We start from the raw sequence: 21425 nt of genomic DNA on the forward strand, positions 1-21425 counted from the left end.
AAAAAAATCTAACTCTCCTGATACCGAGAGGATTAAATATTTGCAATACGGTAAAAACCTTCGCTGGTGGAGAACGCTCCAGGCACTAGACCAGGGTTATTAGGTGAGGTAATAGACTGTGTGCCTATTTTATAGTAATATATCCAGATACGTTGTGTTGCCTGTTAATGTATCTGAATTAGCTCGTGTTGAGCGGCTTGGTCTACTCCAAGGTGGAATGGAGCCGAGAAACCATCACAGGCCTGTGTTCAGCTGAATGCTCTGCTGATTTGATTACAGCTGCACTTCTATATCCTGGAGAAATCCCCAGTGACACCATCAATGGTAATACACTGGCAGAAGAGCAGGACGGGGCTGAAAAGCCCCAGATTTCTAATCCCAGTAAGTCTCTAATGTCGAATCATGTGTTCATTGTTGGACTCATATTCTGCATCAGCTATTAATGAAGAGTCTAGCTACAACACATGGACGGAAACGCTTCGCGAGGAGCACCGTGAGGATACAAAAAGGAATATCTGATGCCTAGCAAACTCACAAGAATCAAGGCAGTGTAAAAATATAACATTATTTACCACCTAGTACCAAGCCAACAAATATAACCTTGCCCCTGACGGAAGGGGAGCCCAAGTTGGTCACCATCGAGTCCAATTTCCTTCATTTGAATTGTGTAAATTATTTGGCTAATATTTCAAATTATTCATTCGAGTTATTTCAAATATTTCATAAAAAAATAAATAAACCATCCTTACCGATTAATATAGGTTGAGGGTCACTTTTTACACCAATCCCAGCACTCGTGCTTGCGGCAACCTCAACCCGGTACTGGATCCCGGGAAACAGACCCCCGATGACCACCGAACGAATGGCGGCATCTACGGTCTTGTTGACGTGGAACCGAGTCTCATTGCCGAGACACCAGATCTGTATAAAATAGAATAAAAAAAAAAAATCAGTCTACAATGTTTTACGGTGATTTTTTGGTATTGGAATTTACATTTTTGTGATCTTTGTTAGGACTTATTCACACGGTGTGCCATTTTCAAAAACGCTGGAGCTATTTAAAGGGATTCTACCATTAAAAATCTTTTTTCTGTGACTAACACGTCGGAATAGCCTTTAGAAAGGCTATTTGTCTCTTACCTTTAGATGGGATCTCCGCCGCGCCGTTCCTTAGTAATACCGGTTTTTAACGGTATGTAAATTAGTTCTTTGGCGGTGATGGGGGTGGGCCCCAGCGCTGAAAATGCGATGAGGGCGTCCCCACGGCTGCCCGAGAACAGGATCCTGCGCCGCCTCTATCTTCTGCTGTATCCTCCAGTTCTTTCTTCGTCTTACTTTGGCGGCTTCACCTCTGTCGGCTCTGACACTAGTAGAGCCGACTGCGCATGCGCGGCCATAGTTCCGAGGCCGCAATTGCGCACATGCGCAGTCGGCTCTATTAGTGTCTCAGTGGCAGAGCCAACTGCGCAGGCGTCAGAAGAAAGACGAAGAAAGAAGGTGAGGATCCAGCAGAAGATAGAGGCGGCGCAGGATCCTGTTCTCGGGCAGCGGTGGGGATGCCCTCATCGCATTTTCAGCACTGGGGCCCATCCCAGTAGCCAAAGAACTAATTTACATACCAGTAAAAACTGGTATTACTAAGGAACGGCGCGGCGGAGATCCCATCTAAAGGTAAGAGACAAATAGCCTTTCTAAAGGCTATTCCAACGTGTTAGCCACAGAAAAAAGATTTTTAATGGTAGAATCCCTTTAAACGTTACAATTTGATAGACAGAAGAAACGGTCTGTTCACAAAAAATGACATTCTATAGTTGTCCGTTTTGACGGCCACAGGGTCCCCATTAAAGTCAATGGGTCAGTTTTTACGACCCAACGCAAGTCAAAATGGAATTCAAGGGATGGCCGTTAAAACTCATTAGGTTGGATTAGGTTGGACTAAATAAAATAGCAAAATTCATCTGTTTCTTTTTTATTTTCCAAAAAATTCATTGAAAATTAAAAAATGGATACAAAGGGATTGGCGCTCGGCCATTAAAAAAGGAAAAATAGGCCCAGAACGGATACAAAACCGATACACAATGGCCATCGGACCCATCTGCTTGTTTATTACGGACACGGTCATGTGAATAACACCTTCATCTTTCACAAATAAATGATGTATTTGCCACAACAGCTGGAAAGCCGATGCAGAGGAGATATGTGAGATAATGGGGCGCTTTACGAAGGAAGAGTCTTTTCATATGTTCTCCAGATTTTTGACCTATAAAGAATATTTTAGCACAGCTTTGGGAACTGAATTGGTTGAAGAAAAAAAGAGTTTTATTTGATCTTAAATGGCTACTTAAAAACCCATATGTTTTCCATCTGTTGACTGAAGTATATCCTGTAATTGCCTCTCGTAACCAGTCAGGATTTCCTTCTGTTGAGAAGACTTTACTATGGAGGGTGTAGTCTGTGAACTATACAGGATGGTGTGGTAAGGAAATATGGCGGGGAGACTTCTCTCTTTAGCTCACTTCAACTCATGTCCATCTAAAGACATGAACTTTATTTCTATAAGGACACTGAGGAGACCTTACAAGGTAGCTTTCTTCCTTCTGGAGGGGAGCTCATGTACATACCTTCTACATCAGAGGGTCTTTGGAAGCAAAACTAGTTTCCTTCGAAAGCAGCACCAAATCTCATCCAACTCAGTAGGACCTAAGCTTATGTCTCCAAATGGGTTTGGTTGACATCCCCAGCCATGTTTCAAGGCTCTATAAATGGTTCGGACATTGACTTAAGGGGTAGCTACTTTTAGGTGGCACTAGAGAGAGTTTTCTGGATGGGTTTTGGCATAAGAACCTCCACCGATCTAGCAAAAGCCATCAAAGTTCCATCAAAACATCCAGAAATGATGATGGAAATTTGATGACTAGGGTTGAGCCGATCTTGAGATTTCAAGATCGATTTTAAAATCCGATTTCCGATCATTTTCCAGCTGATCCCGATCGTGAAATTTGCTCGATCGCCGATCAGAATCCGATCCTTTCCGAACCCGATCCTCAATCCTATTCAATGCTTCTCTATAGGAAAAGTCACTTTTAGGGTTGAGTCGATCTTGAGATAACCTCCAATCTCGATCCCACTGGAAAAGATTGGGTCAGAATTCTGATCGCAATCGTGAAATTTACTCGATCGCCAATCGAAATCCGATCTTTTCCGATCCCGATCGCTCAACCCTATTGATGACTTTTCCTGATCGGTGGAAGTCCTTATCTCAAAACCCATGCCAGTCAACTGACTATAAGGCCATGGCCTCTATACTGTTTACCAGGCACAGCACCAAACATTTGATAGTGGCTATGATTGGTACTGCAGTTTAGTCCTATTTACTTGAATGGGATGCCTCATTGAGAACACTCACTGCCAACTATGTGGCGGTATTCCTGGAAAACAATGATTGGGATTTAGTCCCTTTAGTCAACTGATATTGATGATGTCATATGTGCGGGATCCCTGAAAATTTCCTAGAATTTATTGAGGAGCCTGGGTGCATTACAGTACCATACATCCAACCCAATCGGCTTTCCATCTTGTTTTCTTACCAAACATGTTGCTATTATCCAATACTCTATCCAGAACTTGAACAATTCATAGATGTGGTCATATAAGAATCCTTGTATTTGCAATAACCGGGAGAATCCCTACAATGTAGCCGTCCCTTTAATTTCTGCCTTCTTTCAGGTAACTAGTAACAATTTGCTATAAAGGAGTTCATCGTATGTTAATCTGCTTCATACCTAATATGAAGAATGTAAAATGCCGCCATCATGAAGATTCATTTATTAAATCAGCAAGTATTGACAGAGGTGAAGCCGAGGTTAATATCTTCATGGGGGTTAATAAATCACGATGCAATATTGATCTCGCCAAATAAATAGACACATAATGACTATGTATTTTAGGATCTTATATTTGCACAGAGGATAATCTCTGAGAACATGTCAAATCCACTGGACTACAGATGATAATAGGCATTTGCTTGTTGGGCTCAGATGGAATAGGAGAATGATATTGCTTTCCCAAAATTGAGCGAGAAACATAATATGTGAAAGAATAAATTCCACATTATTTATGCATTATTTTTTATTTTTTATTTTATTTTTTTCCGCTTGTTTAAAATCGCACTTTGCAATCCGTTCGTGTTGTATAGAAGAAAACAGCATTACCCTATAGTCCTGAATTATTCCGTTCTGGTGATCGGATGGAGGGGGGTCCCAGGAGACGCTGATACTTGTGCTATTGTTGCTCCCGACTGTCAAAACTGTAACAGACTGCGGCGGAGCACTCGGGGCTAGAGCAGGTGAACAGAAAAATAGGAAAGAGACATTAATCCTTTGAGCTGAAGTCTCATTTTTAGTCACCGAATGTATATCCAGGCATGCAGAACCCTTTGCTCAAGATCCCTGCAGACTGGAATATGCAAACATAGCAAGGAGCGGAGCTTGAAATATTAGCTGCGGTGATAACATCTGTTTAATAAAAAGACAACATTCTGCTTATTTGTTCTTCAGCAAAAATAAACCTTCTTGTTTATTAACATACAGACGCCACGCTCTCCCTAGGATAGCTTTGCTTTGTTACAGATTAAAATAATCACTTATGAAATATATGTATTGCTATATATACCCAGGATACACCATCTGCGTATACAGTATACAGCGTCAAAAATCAGGAACCACCTACCTGAGGCTGAGGCCAAAGAGCTTACACTTAGCATATATCAAATACTAGATATACCGGACGGAAAGTATACACCTTGCTTCACAGGTATAATGGGCGCACACACTGATGTATACAAGCGTACTGTTGCAAGTATACACGGACGGTATATATATTTTTACTGCATTTACCGCATGGTATTCGATTGGAATTGACTATGTCAAATACCTTAGTATTCGATCGAACGGCATTCGCTCACCTCTAGGTATTATGCAATGTGGGGAGCACTAACGTAGCATTATACTGTGGGGGGCACTAATGTGGCATTATACTGTGGGGGGCACTAATGTGGCATTATACTGTGGGGGCACTAATGTGGCATTATACTGTGGGGGGCACTAACGTAGCATTATACTGTGGGGGGCACTAATGTGGCATTATACTGTGGGGGGCACTAATGTGGCATTATACTGTGGGGGGCACTAATGTGGCATTATACTGTGGGGGGCACCAACGTAGCATTATACTGTGGGGGGCACTAATGTGGCATTATACTGTGGGGGGCACCAACATAGCATTATACTGTGGGGGGCACTAATGTGGCATTATACTGTGGGGGGCACCAACGTAGCATTATACTGTGGGGGGCACTAATGTGGCATTATACTGTGGGGGGCACTAATGTAGCATTATACTGTGGGGGGCACCAACGTAGCATTATACTGTGGGGGGCACTAATGTGGCATTATACTGTGGGGGGCACTAATGTGGCATTATACTGTGGGGGGCACCAACGTAGCATTATACTGTGGGGGGCACTAATGTGGCATTATACTGTGGGGGGCACTAATGTAGCATTACACTGTGGGGGGCACCAACGTAGCATTATACTGTGGGGGGGCACTAATGTGGCATTATACTGTGGGGGGCACTAATGTGGCATTATACTGTGGGGGGCACTAATGTGGCATTATACTGTGGGGGGCACTAACGTAGCATTATACTGTGGGGGGCACTAATGTGGCATTATACTGTGGGGAGCACTAACGTAGAATTATACTGTGGGGGGCACTAATGTGGCATTATACTGTGGGGGCACTAATGTGGCATTATACTGTGGGGAGCACTAACGTAGAATTATACTGTGGGGGGCACTAATGTGGCATTATACTGTGGGGGCACTAATGTGGCATTATACTGTGGGGGGCACTAACGTAGCATTATACTGTGGGGGGCACTAATGTGGCATTATACTGTGGTGGGCACCAACGTAGCATTATACTGTGGGGGGCACTAATGTGGCATTATACTGTGGGGGGCACCAACGTAGCATTATACTGTGGGGGGCACTAATGTGGCATTATACTGTGGGGGGCACTAATGTGGCATTATACTGTGGGGGGCACTAACGTAGCATTATACTGTGGGGGGCACTAATGTGGCATTATACTGTGGGGGGCACTAATGTAGCATTATACTGTGGGGGCACCAACGTAGCATTATACTGTGGGGGGCACTAATGTGGCATTATACTGTGGGGGGCAACAACGTAGCATTATACTGTGGGGGGCACTAATGTGGCATTATACTGTGGGGGGCACTAATGTGGCATTATACTGTGGGGGGCACTAACGTAGCATTATACTGTGGGGGGCACTAATGTGGCATTATACTGTGGGGGGCACTAATGTAGCATTATACTGTGGGGGGCACCAACGTAGCATTATACTGTGGGGGGCACTAATGTGGCATTATACTGTGGGGGGCACTAATGTGGCATTATACTGTTTGGGCACTAACGTAGCATTATACTGTGGGTTGGGGCACTAAGGAGCTGTATATATTGTGGGTAGGTGCCTCCAATCTTAACGCACCCATATACAAAAGAGAAAAGTTGGTTGAACCCAATAAATTTGGCATGAATAGATATCTTAGCTATATGGGGCTACCCACACTCTGCCCTGATAGATAATGTCAGAGGAAGGAAGGTTTGGGCATGTTGACTTTTAGTATGCCCAATCAATTTCTCCCTTTAGATAACAAGGAGCCGTCAGGGGTGTGAGGCTGTAACTTACTTTTTTTTTCCCATTGGAAATACATGCATGCTTGGCAAGACTCAGAGTACATGTGTATGAGGACATGGGCAAATATCTATCTGCCATAACATGCATATGACCACTGAATGGACACCTTTATATCATGGCCTGTTCTATATCACTACTATATCTTACCCGTATGTATATATTCCCATAACACAGTACAGTATGAGGACACCCTACTATCGTACATGACGTATCTCAGGATCTCTGATGGATTTCAGTGGATAAATACATTGTATTACATCCAGATGAACAATTACCGACCTGGCCAGAGGTGGTTACAATTGTATCCAATAGTAACTAGTAACAATCTCGTGAGAGCTCAATAAAGATACACAACATTCTTCTGTGTCCAAATCGTTTGCTACAATGTAACACCTTTGTCCGCTCACTATATACAATATAGACAATGGGTACAAATGTCTTCATAATATTCATTCTAAGAATCTGATGTTTCTGCTATGGATACTTATGGAACCCTTAGCCCTGATCATTGAGACGTAGCCTTCAGTTACAGGACATTTCTATGAGATACACTGAATTTTCTGCTGTCCTTGCACTGTCCATTAATAGACTATGCGGCTCCGGGTATTCTTTAATCAATTCAAAATCAAATCAATCTCCAATCCATAGGGCCCGGGCTTAGGAGACAAAATATCTATTGATTTCTTTGCTTTTCCTCGGCCCTCTACAGACTCCCACATTCAAGGCCAAATTGAGTGAATGTGAGAAGAAACAAAAGAAGGATAATAAAAGAAGACTCAATACATCACCCTTATTTACTGTCTCTGATCTATAGGCACCTTGTATATCAGACCATTATCAGGGAAGCCCTGGGTGAACACAGTTCAGTATAGGGATACACTTTAAATTGCCACTAGCCAAATACTCTCAAACCCCTCACATACAAGCATACTTGGCTACTTGGCCATATATTTTTTAGTGAAAAGAGTCTGCTTATCTACCCAAGATCAAAACCATTGAGCATGTTCCAATTCAACACACCCAAAACCAGTTCTCCAACATCTACCTTCGGGGGATGTGATAAAACTCCTAACAACTTCTGATGGCCAGCCGACCTTCATCTAATGTGTAGGACTATCTTAAGAAGACATAGATACATAAGTAACAAGCATCAGATGGTCTTCATACATTTGGTTCCTCTGATTTAGTTTGCTCTATTTTCTTACCCCTCATAGTAGATGGCACAAGAGGTTCCTATGGATTGTTCACCCATATATATTGGAAAGTATGGTGGTAAGCTAGAAAAACTCCCCTTTCCCCTCCAAAAAAAACTTATCTATACAGAAAAGGTGTCCAAATACACCACATGAATGTTGACCAAAGAAGCAGATTTTGGCAAGAACAGCCAACCATCTAATGTTTATGGTGGTGTCATGATGATGACTCTACTCTCGGAGAAAGAAGGGTCAGACATGTTGAATTTCAATGCCTGATCCTTTTGTTTTCTTGGCTGTTGACTGTTCAAGTGTATGAAGACAAGCAGTACTAAAAATCAAGCAGCTCTATCACGACCCTGGTGGACCTTCAGTTCCCACATATCACTTAGACCATGGACAGTCTACACGTGCTGTAAAACCAATTGACTCTTTCTCCATTTACAGTTCCGAGTGAAAACGACTGTTGCAATTTAAGAGAATCAATTACTGTATCTGGATCACAACATCTCGAGAAACGTCTCGTTAAGGTTAATTATCCTTAGTAGGTATGGATGGAAGGAGCCGGTAATCAGATACCTACCATGCTACTATGTAGTATAAGGGCAATGTATCGAGTCGCCTTCCCTGTAGTCAAGACTTCTCGTGGTTTACGGAGTCTGATTTTCATTTTAGCAAGAATGATTTCTACAGTAATTTTGTTATCAGCAGTTGCCAGAGGAGAAGTATTTGTGCAGAACATTCTGTTATTGCTCAGGACATTTTTAGAGGTAAGTGTCTTTTTTTTTAGGTGGACATATATGAATTAACCCTGCTGAGAATAGTCAGAGAAGTCAAGTCCTAGACCGCCTACCGTTCCGATTGCAGCCATTATCCTGATGATCGAGTAACATCTAACTTTTTCTTTTGAAATGCCAAAACACTTTTCCTATCTGCAGATTTTTGACTTTTTGGAGCCCTTATTGGGTATTCTTCACTCATCAAACTTGTATTTCCAGCTCAAGTATCATCAAACTAAGCATCTAACTCTTATAGGAGAAGACTGAAGTGATTACCAGACGTTTAATTACACACCTGTGCATCTGCTGACAAAAATAATTGGCAGGGCGCGTACCTGGCACTACAGGCGTACAAGTCTACATGTGCACTGTGAGATACAACACAGGCCGGGAGAAGGTATAGTATGGTCAAAATGCAGTGATATCTGTCCAAAAGAACAGTTATTTGAGAAGACCTCCCTCTCTCTAGTCCAGGTCGACTGAGTAGGGATGGGATCTGAATGGGGATGGAGCGCACCACTGCCAGGCTCCACTTCTCTAACAACAAAGGTATCAGTCATATTGAAACCCAACAGCCAAATACTTCTTTTCCCTGTGATTTACTTTTGCGGGTGAGCTGGAACATCTCACCTATCAAAATTGACAGGTTCGGTGGACACTAATCCAATGTGTATGGCCAACCTAGTCGTAGTCAGACACCTATAGAGGTGCATAAGGTCTTCATCTACTGTAATTTGGTATTGCTCTGATTTCACAGAGAGGCTCATAGATGTTTTATTCTGCAAAAAAAAAAAATATGCAAATACGTTCTTCTCGATGGAAAAAGGAAAAAGTTGCTCTAGTGCCACCCTTTGGAAGGTGGCTCCCTATAGATCAATGCCTGGTTTTAAAGAAACCCAGTGATATGTTCTGGGATTAATGCCTAAATAGAATATCTCCTCCAAAAGAAAGAGAGACCCATCCTTTTGGAGGTGATAGTCTGGTTTGGCTTTAATCCCAGACCGGGTCTCTAGGTTTCTTAACAACCAGGCATTGGACTACAAAGAGGTGTCTTCCAAAAGGTGGCCCTAGAGCATTTTTTTCCCTTTTCTGTTAAGGAAAACTTATTTATATGCTCTTTCTTGGAATTCTTAGCGGAGCAAGTATGGTCTTTAAGACTTTGCACACCTGTTTTAGTAGACATAGTGCCCCTTTTAACCTTATTCTGTGCAAATTTACATTGTTACATAGTAGATGTGGTTGGATGAAGACATTAGTCCATCAAGTCCAACCTATAACCCTACAATCCCTACAGTGTTGATCCAGAGGAAGGCATTACACCCCATGAGGCTCATGCCAATGGCCCCATTTCAGGGGAAAAAAATTCCTTCCCGACTCAGTCAGTATAAAACCCTGGATCAACGTGTTCATTTATCAAGAAAGTGGTATGGTCCATTGTGTGCTATACTACATATGGCACCCAATATAGAATCTTACATTGGAATCCTAGGTGGCGGCATGAGCCTAAAATTGTTGACAAACGTCACATATGGAATGGTTCACATGAAAAAAAAAAATCAACCCGAACTGGACTATGATATTTTTATTTTTCAGCCTTTTTTAATAGGACACTGTGGAAATCAAGCACCAGGAAGCATCATCTATACCGCCGCTCTGAAAAAAAACCTTTGCAAGATGGCGCATTCAAAAAAATCTCCTTGACAAGATCCTTCTCTGGTGGTTTTCTATCTTCCCTGGCTCGTACAGCTATATAAATTAAAGCACTTGTCTGGGGATGCTGTGGTTATTAAATAGACCACATTGCAAAACAACATTTTTTAAAGTGTTTTCTCATTTCCCTCGCTGCGGCTTTGGCTGAGACACGGACCTGATCGTTGACAGGTCAATTATTTCAGTACTGAGCTGCCTTCCACAAATGTGCAAGGACCCAAATCGCTGCTCATCTTTTTCCTCCGCAGCCAAAGCGAATTCCATTTGTTACTTTCGCAAGGCCAAAGAGGTGGGAGATGGATCCTTACTAGATGGTGACAAATGCTGGCTCCAGATAAAAAGTCTAACGGTGGGGAGATTAATTTTTGGATGGTGGCCTTTGAAGTACCATTCCATATAAAAAGTAATCCGGTGAAAGTTGGCCTTCTTGGGAATGTGTCAAGTACCTTTGATTTGTTCATCTCGCTCTTCTCGGTTTTATATGAAGCCGCTCTGCCGCCTCTCAAGAGATGGCTATTTTTATTCCAGAGACTGCTGCCTTATCTGACAATTTGTGTTGCGCTGCATGCCAGGTTATAGTAAATGGGTAGGGTTTTTTTTTTTCGTTTTTTTTTTCCGGGAAGGAAACAATACTCAGTCAAAGAAGGTCAATGTTTTACTACTCGCGAATTCTGTAACACGTATTATTTTATGTGACATTTGATACACGTGTTATGTTGTGTGTACATTAAATTGGGCAAGGTTTATTTTTAACTTAAAGGGGTTGTCCATTCCATTTTCATTGATGATCAATCGTCATCGATAAGAGGAGATCCCACACCTGGGACCCCAACGAACAGCCATTTAAGGGGTCACAGCATGATCTTTTCACTGTTTGCTAGGGTTGAGCCGATCTTGAGATTTCAAGATCGATTTTAAAATCCGATTTCTGATCATTTTCCAGCCGATCTCGATCGTGAAATTTGCTCGATCGCCGATCGGAATCCAATATTTTCCGATCCTCAACCCTAGTCAATGCTTCTCTATGGGAAAAGTCACTTTTAGGGTCGAGCCGATCTTGAGATAACCTCCGATCTTGATCCCGCTGGAAAAGATCGGGTCGGAATTCTGATGGAGATCGTGAAATTTACTTGATCGCCGATTGGAATCCAATCTTTTCTGATCCCGATCGCTCAACCCAACTGTTTACCTCTCAAGTCATCTGTTTCATAGCATCTATGCAATGTAACAATTACTGCTTCACCCCATAAAAGTGAATAGGAGGAGGCTGTAATTACATCATATGGCCACTAGGAAACAAACAGTGAGGAGGTTATGGCTCTGGTATAAGCTGATCAGTGAGGGTCCTGGGTGCTGGATCAACACTGATCTCTTATTAATGACCAGTACTGAGGAACAGTGATCAATAAATATGGACTATGTCACCCCTTTAATTGATCTAGGTACTAAATAAGCAATTTTTTTTATTTAGTATCACTATATATTAAGTTATTCTGTTAGATCACAGAAAACATAACAATTTTTGGAATTGAAATAATTTAATAAATCACTCTTGAGTCTAGATATTGCTTAGATAACCATTATTGTGACGTTCCCAGTGGCAAGAAGCTGTGTCTAGGGTGTTGATTCTTATTTACCAAAAGCAGGAATGACTCCGCCCCTGAGGAACCCAACAGCAGGATTGAGATACTGAGTATGTATAACCACCAGCTATGGATACTTTAAGTGGACATTCCGAAAAGGAATCTAAAGAACACTAGGAGGCGCCATAACAAGTATGTCATTACAATATCTAGGCACGGGTATTTTTAAATGATTTCATAGGGAATTTACACTCACCGGCCACTTTATTAGGTACACCATGCTAGTAACGGGTTGGACCCCCTTTTGCCTTCAGAACTGCCTCAATTCTTCATGGCATAGATTCAACAAGGTGCTGGAAGCATTCCTCAGAGATTTTGGTCCAAATTGACATGATGGCATCACACAGTTGCCGCAGATTTGTCGGCTGCACATCCATGATGCGAATCTCCCGTTCCACCACATCCCAAAGATGCTCCTCTATTGGATTGAGATCTGGTGACTGTGGAGGCCATTGGAGTACAGTGAACTCATTGTCATGTTCAAGAAACCAGTCTGAGATGATTCCAGCTTTATGACATGGCGCATTATCCTGCTGAAAGTAGCCATCAGATGTTGGGTACATTGTGGTCATAAAGGGATGGACATGGTCAGCAACAATACTCAGGTAGGCTTTGGCGTTCTCAATTGGTACCAAGGGGCCCAAAGAGTGCCAAGAAAATATTCCCCACACCATGACACCACCACCAGCCTGAACCGTTACCGATACAAGGCAGGATGGATCCATGCTTTCATGTTGTTGACGCCAAATTCTGACCCTACCATCCGAATGTCGCAGCAGAAATCGAGACTCATCAGACCAGGCAACATTTTTCCAATCTTCAATTGTCCAATTTCGATGAGCTTGTGCAAATTGTAGCCTCAGTTTCCTGTTCTTAGCTGAAAGGAGTGGCACCCGGTGTGGTCTTCTGCTGCTGTAGCCCATCTGCCTCAAAGTTCGACATACTGTCCGTTCAGAGATGCTCTTCTGGCTACCTTGGTTGTAACGGGTGGCTATTTGAGTCACTGTTGCCTTTCTATCAGCTCGAACCAGTCTGGCCATTCTCCTCTGACCTCTGGCATCAACAACGCATTTCCGCCCACAGAACTGCCGCTCACTGGATGTTTTTTCTTTTTCGGACCATTCTCTGTAAACCCTAGAGATGGTTGTGCGTGAAAATCCCAGTAGATCAGCAGTTTCTGAAATACTCAGACCAGCCCTTCTGGCACCAACAACCATGCCACGTTCAAAGGCACTCAAATCACCTTTCTTCCCCATACTGATGCTCGGTTTGAACTGCAGGAGATTGTCTTGACCATGTCTACATGCCGAAATGCACTGAGTTGCCGCCATGTGATTGGCTGATTAGAAATTAAGTGTTAACGAGCAGTTGGACAGGTGTACCTAATAAAGTGGCCGGTGAGTGTATATATTTAGGAGCGGCGTCCGATCCTTTATAATTTCTATAAGGGGTAGAATTTCAATTTTTCGTTCTAACTCAACAAGTATGTCGATCCTGGACCTTGAGATACATAGAATTGATGTCAAGGGCAAAGTAAATAAACCATACTTGTGCCAATACATACAATATTTTATTGCTGGTTGACTTGAGTGCAAATATGTCAAACTTTGTAAACTGTGAAATCACTCTGCCACCGCGGCCGTTCGACACCGATTACCTTCAATGCCTGATGACATTTGACAGATGATAAAATTATTTATCACAGATGCCAGTAAGCAATGGCGGCAGGTAGCGGCGCTGAAGGTTACATTAATCTGTGCAACAGATCGAGCCTTGTGACTTTCACATATCTCTGGGCCATAAACATCTTGCTCGATACCGCTAAGTCTAGTGGCACTTTAAGTGTCCTTTAAAGTACGAAATTACCACTACATCGGTTGTAGGGTGAGGCAATAAACTAAAATGTCACTTCATCTTGAGCCACCACAGATTTAAAGTAAAAAGCACCGTCCATACTATGTAGTAAGGCAGATAAACTTCACAAAGGGAAGGACAGCGCGAGATAATCTCGCTGGAAACATATTTACACCCAGAGTCCCTGTCTCACAAGGCCTACGAAAAATGAAGATTGACATAAAGTAAGATTTTTTTTTTTTCGAGATGTCAAGACCCCTTTTAGTAAGATGCCAAGCTTTATCTTGCAGCTCTGCACAAATTTATTAAGAATAAAATCAGCAAAAGTCAATTTCTAATCTCTTAAAAGGTGATATAATAAGGTAAATGTATGCGGCCCTTAATCTCCTACCTTCTTCCGTTGTCCGGGCTGACTTTGACTCGCTATCCATGCCTTGAAACTCATTGAAATAAGGTCGAACTTTAATCTCATAAGTAACTCCTTTTTTCAAGTTGGATATCACAGTAGTACGCTCAGCGGGAACCTTGACCTCAAAGTTCTGCCATGCGGATGGAGATTGTAGGCCGGTTGTCTGACGGTATATCACTCTGTATCCTTGTATGAATTGGGATTGGCGATCCACCTGAAATAATTCAAAATGGAGCAAAATGTTATATGGAGAAGACAAAACCATTCATTCATGAAGAGCGTCGTACATTTTCACGAGCAGTCAACTCGAAGCTCATTTGGCCAACAAAATTTCCATACGTGTGCATACTCGAAGAAGCTATGGAGGCTTACACACTTGCGCACGTTCTCTGATTTGTGCCTTCCATCAGGTTTCCGTCTTCAGCCCCGGTGAAATTGGACAGGAGACGGAAAACCGGCGGTCAGTTTGAAATCCCGTTCACTTGAATGGGTTTGTAAAGGTCCCATGTCCGCCTTCTGTCTGTCCATGGGGAAACCATTTTTTTCAAAGTCAAACATGCAGGACATTATGTCCGGGTTAAAAAAAAAACTGGTTTCCCCGCAGACAGGCAGCAGGCGGACAGGGGCCGTCACCTTTCCAAACCCATTCAAGTGAATGGGATTGAAAACTGACCGCCGGGTTTCCGTCTCCTGCCCAGTTTCACCGAGGCTGAAGACGGAAACCCGGTGGAACGCACAAACCGGAGAACAAGTGCAGGTGTGAAAGCCCCCGTTCAAGTTGAGTAAGTCAAGCCCAGGCACTTCTGGCACCATCTTATCTTTTCTTAGAATGAAAGTATTGGGCAGCAAAGTGAATTCCTCACAACATCATCTGACAAGGGAGGGGAGGGATTGGCTTTCTTTCCCCTGGCATCACATGTGGAGGTAAAGCCAAGACCACATACACACTCAGCAGTTGTCTAGTCCTGTTGAATTCTGAAGGTTTGACCAACTGTTCTATTTTTATGTGCATTGACGACTTTAGAACAATGTCCACTGGTGGTTTTGACCACACAAAATAGGTGCCAATAGGTCACCTAATGTTAATAAATACCCAGATAAAATCCTACACCAAGGTTCAATACAAAATCCATAAATGGACCACCATTGGGTAGATGACATTGGTACCACAGCAATGGGGCAGAGTCGTAACTTCACTCTAAATTATCAGAGGGGTAAACAAAGAAATTTGATATCACCTATGACAGTAAGACTGATTGGTGTCCAGAGGAGCTGTAGGTTGATACAAGTCTCCTTGATTCATGAAGGATCCATAACTCTACTCAAAGCAGATCTATAGGACTACTGCCTCGAAAAGGGTGTCGCTAGACAAATGGATACATTATAATAATGATATCTCTCTATGTTTTTTGTTACTTTGTCTACAGGATCACCAATGGGGGTATGTCGTACAACTTATAAAACAACAAGGAACTATTGTAACTAATATAGTCCATAAGTATCTCAATTTGCTGGTAAACCCTTGGAAAAAATCTAAGACCATTCTGGTCCAGCAGAAGACGCCTAACTTTGAAGGTGTCTATTTCTTAAGACTTGTTGCAGTTTGGGCCCCAAGGCTAATTTTATCTGGTAGGCCCAAGGACCCTCAGTCCAACACTGGATACATTCTATAATACATCATTCCAAACATTGACCCTAAGAACATAGAACCTTATGGCTTAGGAAACGTAAACATTGTATCCGCCTGGGGGTGTAGTCCCTGAAATCCATCTATACAGGGCAAATTTTCACAGCATATGGTAATCTTAAGAGTCGATCTTAAGCTCATTTATTTAAATGCTTTTCACATATTCCCCCAGAACCATATAAAATGCCATAAGTACTACGTGAAGCTTTTATTCACAGAGCGAACCTGAAGAACCACCTAACTTTCCTGCCTCCAGGCTATGAAGTGCAAACTGAAAACATATTGAGGCAGATTGGTCTGAAATCATGATTTAACAATTTACATGACGCTCGTGTATTCACTTTTCAGAGCAGTGACCACTTGCGGAGATTGAAACCAAATGGAACCTTGTAAAGTAGGTTAGGCTTTACGAGACGACGGAGCGAGATTGCCATGTGTTTAAGATTTAAGATGCGTCTTGGGATCTTTTAAGATAAATCTACATATAATACTTGGACTTTTAGAAAGTGATTGACAAGTGAAGTAATGCAAATTGCCTTAATTAGTAATCTGACTTCAGAGCCAGTGAGCGGCTTCATAACTTTCCAATGGCCTGAATAAATCCAGTTTTGAGCTCAGAGGCTCAACACTATTCAGCCTGTCAGATCCTGTCAATACAATTAGTGTAGAGTGTTGACAGCGAACACAAAATACTTTTATTAAAAGACAGGCTTCACTTGTTGTCTTCAGATTTTGTGAAAGCGGCAGCTCCTTTCCTCCTGAAAATAAGCACTGAACCGAAAGAGACTTTTTTTTTTTGTATATTTTTTTACAAGAATCTGCCGTATACATTGAGGTTCAGCTGCTATCCATGAAAATAACATTTTATAGTTTTTGTATTTTCTTAAAGTCATGGCAATGGTTTTTACAATTCAAATTTTTTATTGGATCATTACATTAAGGAATGTATTACCTGAAAATGACCCTTTTTTAAAAGAAATTTCAACATATTTTTAAAGAATTTATCATGATTTTTTACAAACTTATTACACCTCTTTCTCTCTCTCTCTCTCTCTCTCTCTCTCTCTCTCTCTGTATATAAATATATATATATATATACTAGCTTCTGGCCGGGTTTTATGTTGGTGATGAGCCGCTAATAATTAGGCAAATGTGGTTGGCGGTGATCCGCCTGCGTCCGCGTGTCGGCTCTGCTACATCTGTGCATATGCTCAGCAGCCCCCAGCTGTATGCACATCCGTATGGAGAGCAGAGCAAGCTGTGGTACCGCGCTACCTCAGCTCGGCTACATCGGGCAATTCTGTGGTAGACACGGCTGAATGGCTGCTGGTGAAATTTGACACAGTTTGCCCTCCCCCCGAGCACAGTCCCAAGACCACATACCCCTGTGTTACGCACACAAACTGGTAGCATGCTGCCTCAGCTCTGCAACATCTGCTGATTTAGAATACAGGCTTGTGTTGTGTGAGAGTTTCTGAGCAGCTTGTGTGTTAGACATGACTGAACGGATGTTGCTGAAATGTACAACAGTTCTCCCCCCTCCGAGGCAGAACAACAGATACCCCATCCTACTTACTGAAACTCTACAGTGATACTTTACTCTGATATTCTCCTCTTGGCCACACACAGCCTGTATGTTCTGTAGTCTCCTGATCTTCTATGAGACTCCATTGTCTTCAGCTTTCACACTATCCGTCTCCCTCCTGTTTAGCTCCACCCCAAAATTAGCGTGTAGCTCCGCTCAACACATAGTGTGATCCTATGGGATGGCTGAAGGGCCTGTGATGTCATCAAAGGTCCTCAAACGTAGTTTGTCTGTAAATTCGTGCTTAACAGTCTTGTAGTGACATCATTTACCGGGATAAAAAGTAGCCTATATTTTAATCGGGGTTCTATGTGCCAAATTTCAGCCAAATCCGTTCAGCCGTTTTTGCGTGATTGACACACAAACATACAAACTTTCATATTTATATTAGGAGGATATATATATATATATATATATATATATATATATATATATATATATATATATATTTTTTTTTTTTAAGTATTATAGCCTGCAATTTTGACTCTGCCCACTAAACCTAATAATAGCTACCACTTGCCAAATTTTATTTGCAGCAGACATCTCATCACCACAAGCAGTTTTACAATACAAGATACCTCTATAGATAACTTCACTGACCCATCATTGCATGCAGGTCAATAGATCGTCTCATAGCTTATCTCCTTCCCTCTCTGCACAAAACATAATAGACCTCTATCACTGGCCTAACCTATATAGCTATATATTGCCTCATGAGCACATTATGAGCTCAGACAAGAAGGCCGCCCTCATAATCATGTACAGAAAATAGAGCAAAAAAAAATCTACCATCTTGAAACAAAAACATATTAGAAAAACTGATATTTTAATATCCAATTTTAATAATTTTTTAATTTTGAGGATTACATTCCCTTTAAGCATCATACCTATGATAGACTCCCATGCATGGAGTCTTCACATAGGTAGACACAGTCCTATAGAGAGGCCATCTTTCATATGGTGTCTCCATAGGGTCATTACCCCCATCCACCAATGCTTTAAGGATATCTTCAAAATTTCTAATTATTTCAATTTGCAAAAATATTTAATATTTAATTGTCTACAAATTTATATCTAGAATTTATGTTCATGGGAAAATGCTTTTCATTGTATTTAATATTTCTGTAAAAATTGAGAATAAAAGCTGTGCAGCGAAGAGCAAGAAGCAGAAGGTATAGCAATAAGCGTCAGTATATAGGTAGGATAAAAGCCATCTTTAGGGTAGTGACATACATCTCCAAGGCTGACATTCTACGTAGAATCTCTTATTCTGGAGGATTGCCGAAACATGGAACAGAAAACATCTCAATAGCATAATAATGAGAAGACATCGTTCTGCTCCCTGGAAAAATACCAAAGCAACAACCTCCAAGGACCTAGGGGAGCTCTCTCCTGCATAAGTATCCTCCGTGATCAAACTCTAGAGATTAGACATTCCCCAAATTCAAGTACAGAGAGGACACAAACTGTATTTTTCCTGGATTTGTGATCTAAGGATAAAAAGAACAGCAGATTCTTACATGTATAATACCCCTACACAGGAATAATGAAGTCATAAGCATAGCCGGGGATTTATAGTGGGAAATAACAAGTCACCGGAGACTCATTAGTGCCTTAGAATCATTGCAGAGGAAAGCAGCGCTGAGGCAGCTTGGGGAGAGATGGATGGTATAGATGGAGGCTTATTCCTGCCTTGGCCGTGCTGCTCACCCGGTTATCATGGATTATATTTAACAAGATTGGTGACAGTATAAGAATGCGGCCAGGGTCACGTGACATGACTATGCTGCTTACGGGTCAGCCTGAGAAGGTCAACATTGCAATCTGAGGAAGCGGAATAGAAGACGCTGTGTATTAATTAAAGGCATAGCTTAGGATTTGGCTTCCTTAGAACTTAAGGGGTAAAAGGACAGGTAGGTGGCATATGGACAACCTATGGCTTGCAAGATTCCTTTCATTTGTTCAAAAGCCAGCGTTCAGGCCCCTTAGATTTGCATCAATGACTTTCTCGAGATGCTGTAAGTGTCATGGCGCCGCAGGGAAAGTGAACACGTAATGCTAGGATTTTCAATAGATTAGAACTCTAGGATCAAGTTATAGACGGGGAAACTTTCCAACAAGTAGGCTCGGTTCACATCTGCATTTGGGTTTCCGTTCGGGGAGTCCGCTTGAATGGAAACCTATACGCAATAAAAGTGGTTACCTAAAGGAAACCTGTGGACCCCATAGACTATAATAGGGTCTGTGTGGTTCCTGCACGGAACAAGTGTAGAGAAAGGTGCTGCTTGCAGGAGTCTTCTCTCTGCATGTTTCATACGGAAACCGAGCGTAAACCGCATGGACTCCATTATATTTTATGGGGTCTGCAAGTTTCCCAGGTAACTGCTATTTAACGTGCATAGGTTTTCATTCGGAGGGGGGGGGGGGGGGGTCACCAAGTGGTCTCCCTGAATGAGATCCCGTATAGGGCCTTAGTATTGTCCAAAGTGATGAATCTCCTTAAAGAGGACCCTTCGCCAACAAGATCAACTCCCCACCATTCCTGAGGAATAGTTGTTACTAGTTTCAGCAACGACTCTTTACAGTTAGGTGGGTGGTTCCTGTCTTTCTGCTCCAACCCAGGACCACCCACCTGACTGTACGGAGCCTTACTAGCATGTTCGATGCTGAAACTAACAGCACTGATTTCTCAGGAATGGCGGGGGCTAGAGAAAAAATCCCAATGGTATCAGAATCAGTGGCGTGCCACCTAACCAAAGATGCAAAAGAGTTGGAGGTGGTGGAGATGTAGAAAATTCCTCTTTAAGACAAAATATATCGTATCCTATTTGTGATTGCTGAGGGTCCCAGATTAGGAACTCCCTAGTAAAATCTACAGAAAGTGCAATAGCTAAGAGTCCACCTATCCTTCTATATAATATGTTCAGTAATCCCAAATAAGTATCTCAGAGCCGAGGATCCTCCGCCATATGTCTCGGTGACATTATCGCAACGCTAGACAAACTTCTGTCTCCACATTAAACAAATAGATGCTGAGATATGAATGTAACGCGAGATAATGTTCTGTGAATATCTAACAAAACAAGCCATATTTCTCCGATGAGCATTAAGCAGCTGTTTTCCAAATTCAGGAAGGTTGTAAATCAACAAAATGAGTTAAATCCAACTTTTTTTCTCATTAATTAATTGTTTATGTTCATTAGGATCTTCCGAGGGACATGAAATGGAACTGTGTTCAGTGCATAGTCCTGTAGTGTACAGAACAAGGCTGGATACGTCTATGGGTATGAATATAGTCATCATGTATGGAGCCTTCAATCCCAATGTAGAAGAGGTCAGAAATAGGGATCGAGTTGACCATAGACATTAGATGTGGAGTGGCTGCCCACGAAATCTTTACATCAACACCAACTAAGCTGGGCTTGATCCAACGTTGCTGTTGGTATAGGGGTCTGCTCTGTTCTGTTCTTGACCTGTTTTGGATCCCATTGAAAATGGCAGCAAAAATAATACTTTATGGTCATCGCCAAAGAAACTCCCAACGGCTGGGACCTCGACCGACTATTAGGATGGGAGACCCAAATCCCAATTACAACTGACCAACTAGGAAACTGGCCACAACTGCTCTATTCTCTGCCCATGAGACTGGTGAAGAAAGGGTTGAACTCGGCGCCTCCATCAGTCCCGTAGACATTGAATGGATGAACATGACGACCTCTTCATTCAGACTTTTCCCCATTGCATTCTTACAGACAGGTCGGCTTTGGACTCCCATTT

General features: G+C 42.1%; 1 protein-coding gene across 17 annotated transcripts in view; it reads right to left on the minus strand.

Annotated features, from left to right (window-relative positions):
* ROBO2 (roundabout guidance receptor 2) overlaps window positions 1-21425 on the minus strand; it is an 878643-nt gene that overhangs the window by 63892 nt on the left and 793326 nt on the right. For all 17 annotated transcript variants that reach the window (XM_075263390.1, XM_075263397.1, XM_075263392.1 and 14 more), the window contains 3 exons: window positions 14359-14590; window positions 4212-4336; window positions 750-921 (listed from right to left, as the gene is read on the minus strand). In XM_075263390.1, coding sequence (XP_075119491.1) covers window positions 750-921; window positions 4212-4336; window positions 14359-14590 — 529 coding nt within the window. The remainder of the gene's footprint in view (window positions 1-749; window positions 922-4211; window positions 4337-14358; window positions 14591-21425) is intronic.

This window comes from Leptodactylus fuscus, chromosome 2 (genome assembly GCF_031893055.1).
Source record: "Leptodactylus fuscus isolate aLepFus1 chromosome 2, aLepFus1.hap2, whole genome shotgun sequence".
In the NCBI taxonomy this organism is placed as follows: Eukaryota; Metazoa; Chordata; class Amphibia; order Anura; family Leptodactylidae; genus Leptodactylus; species Leptodactylus fuscus.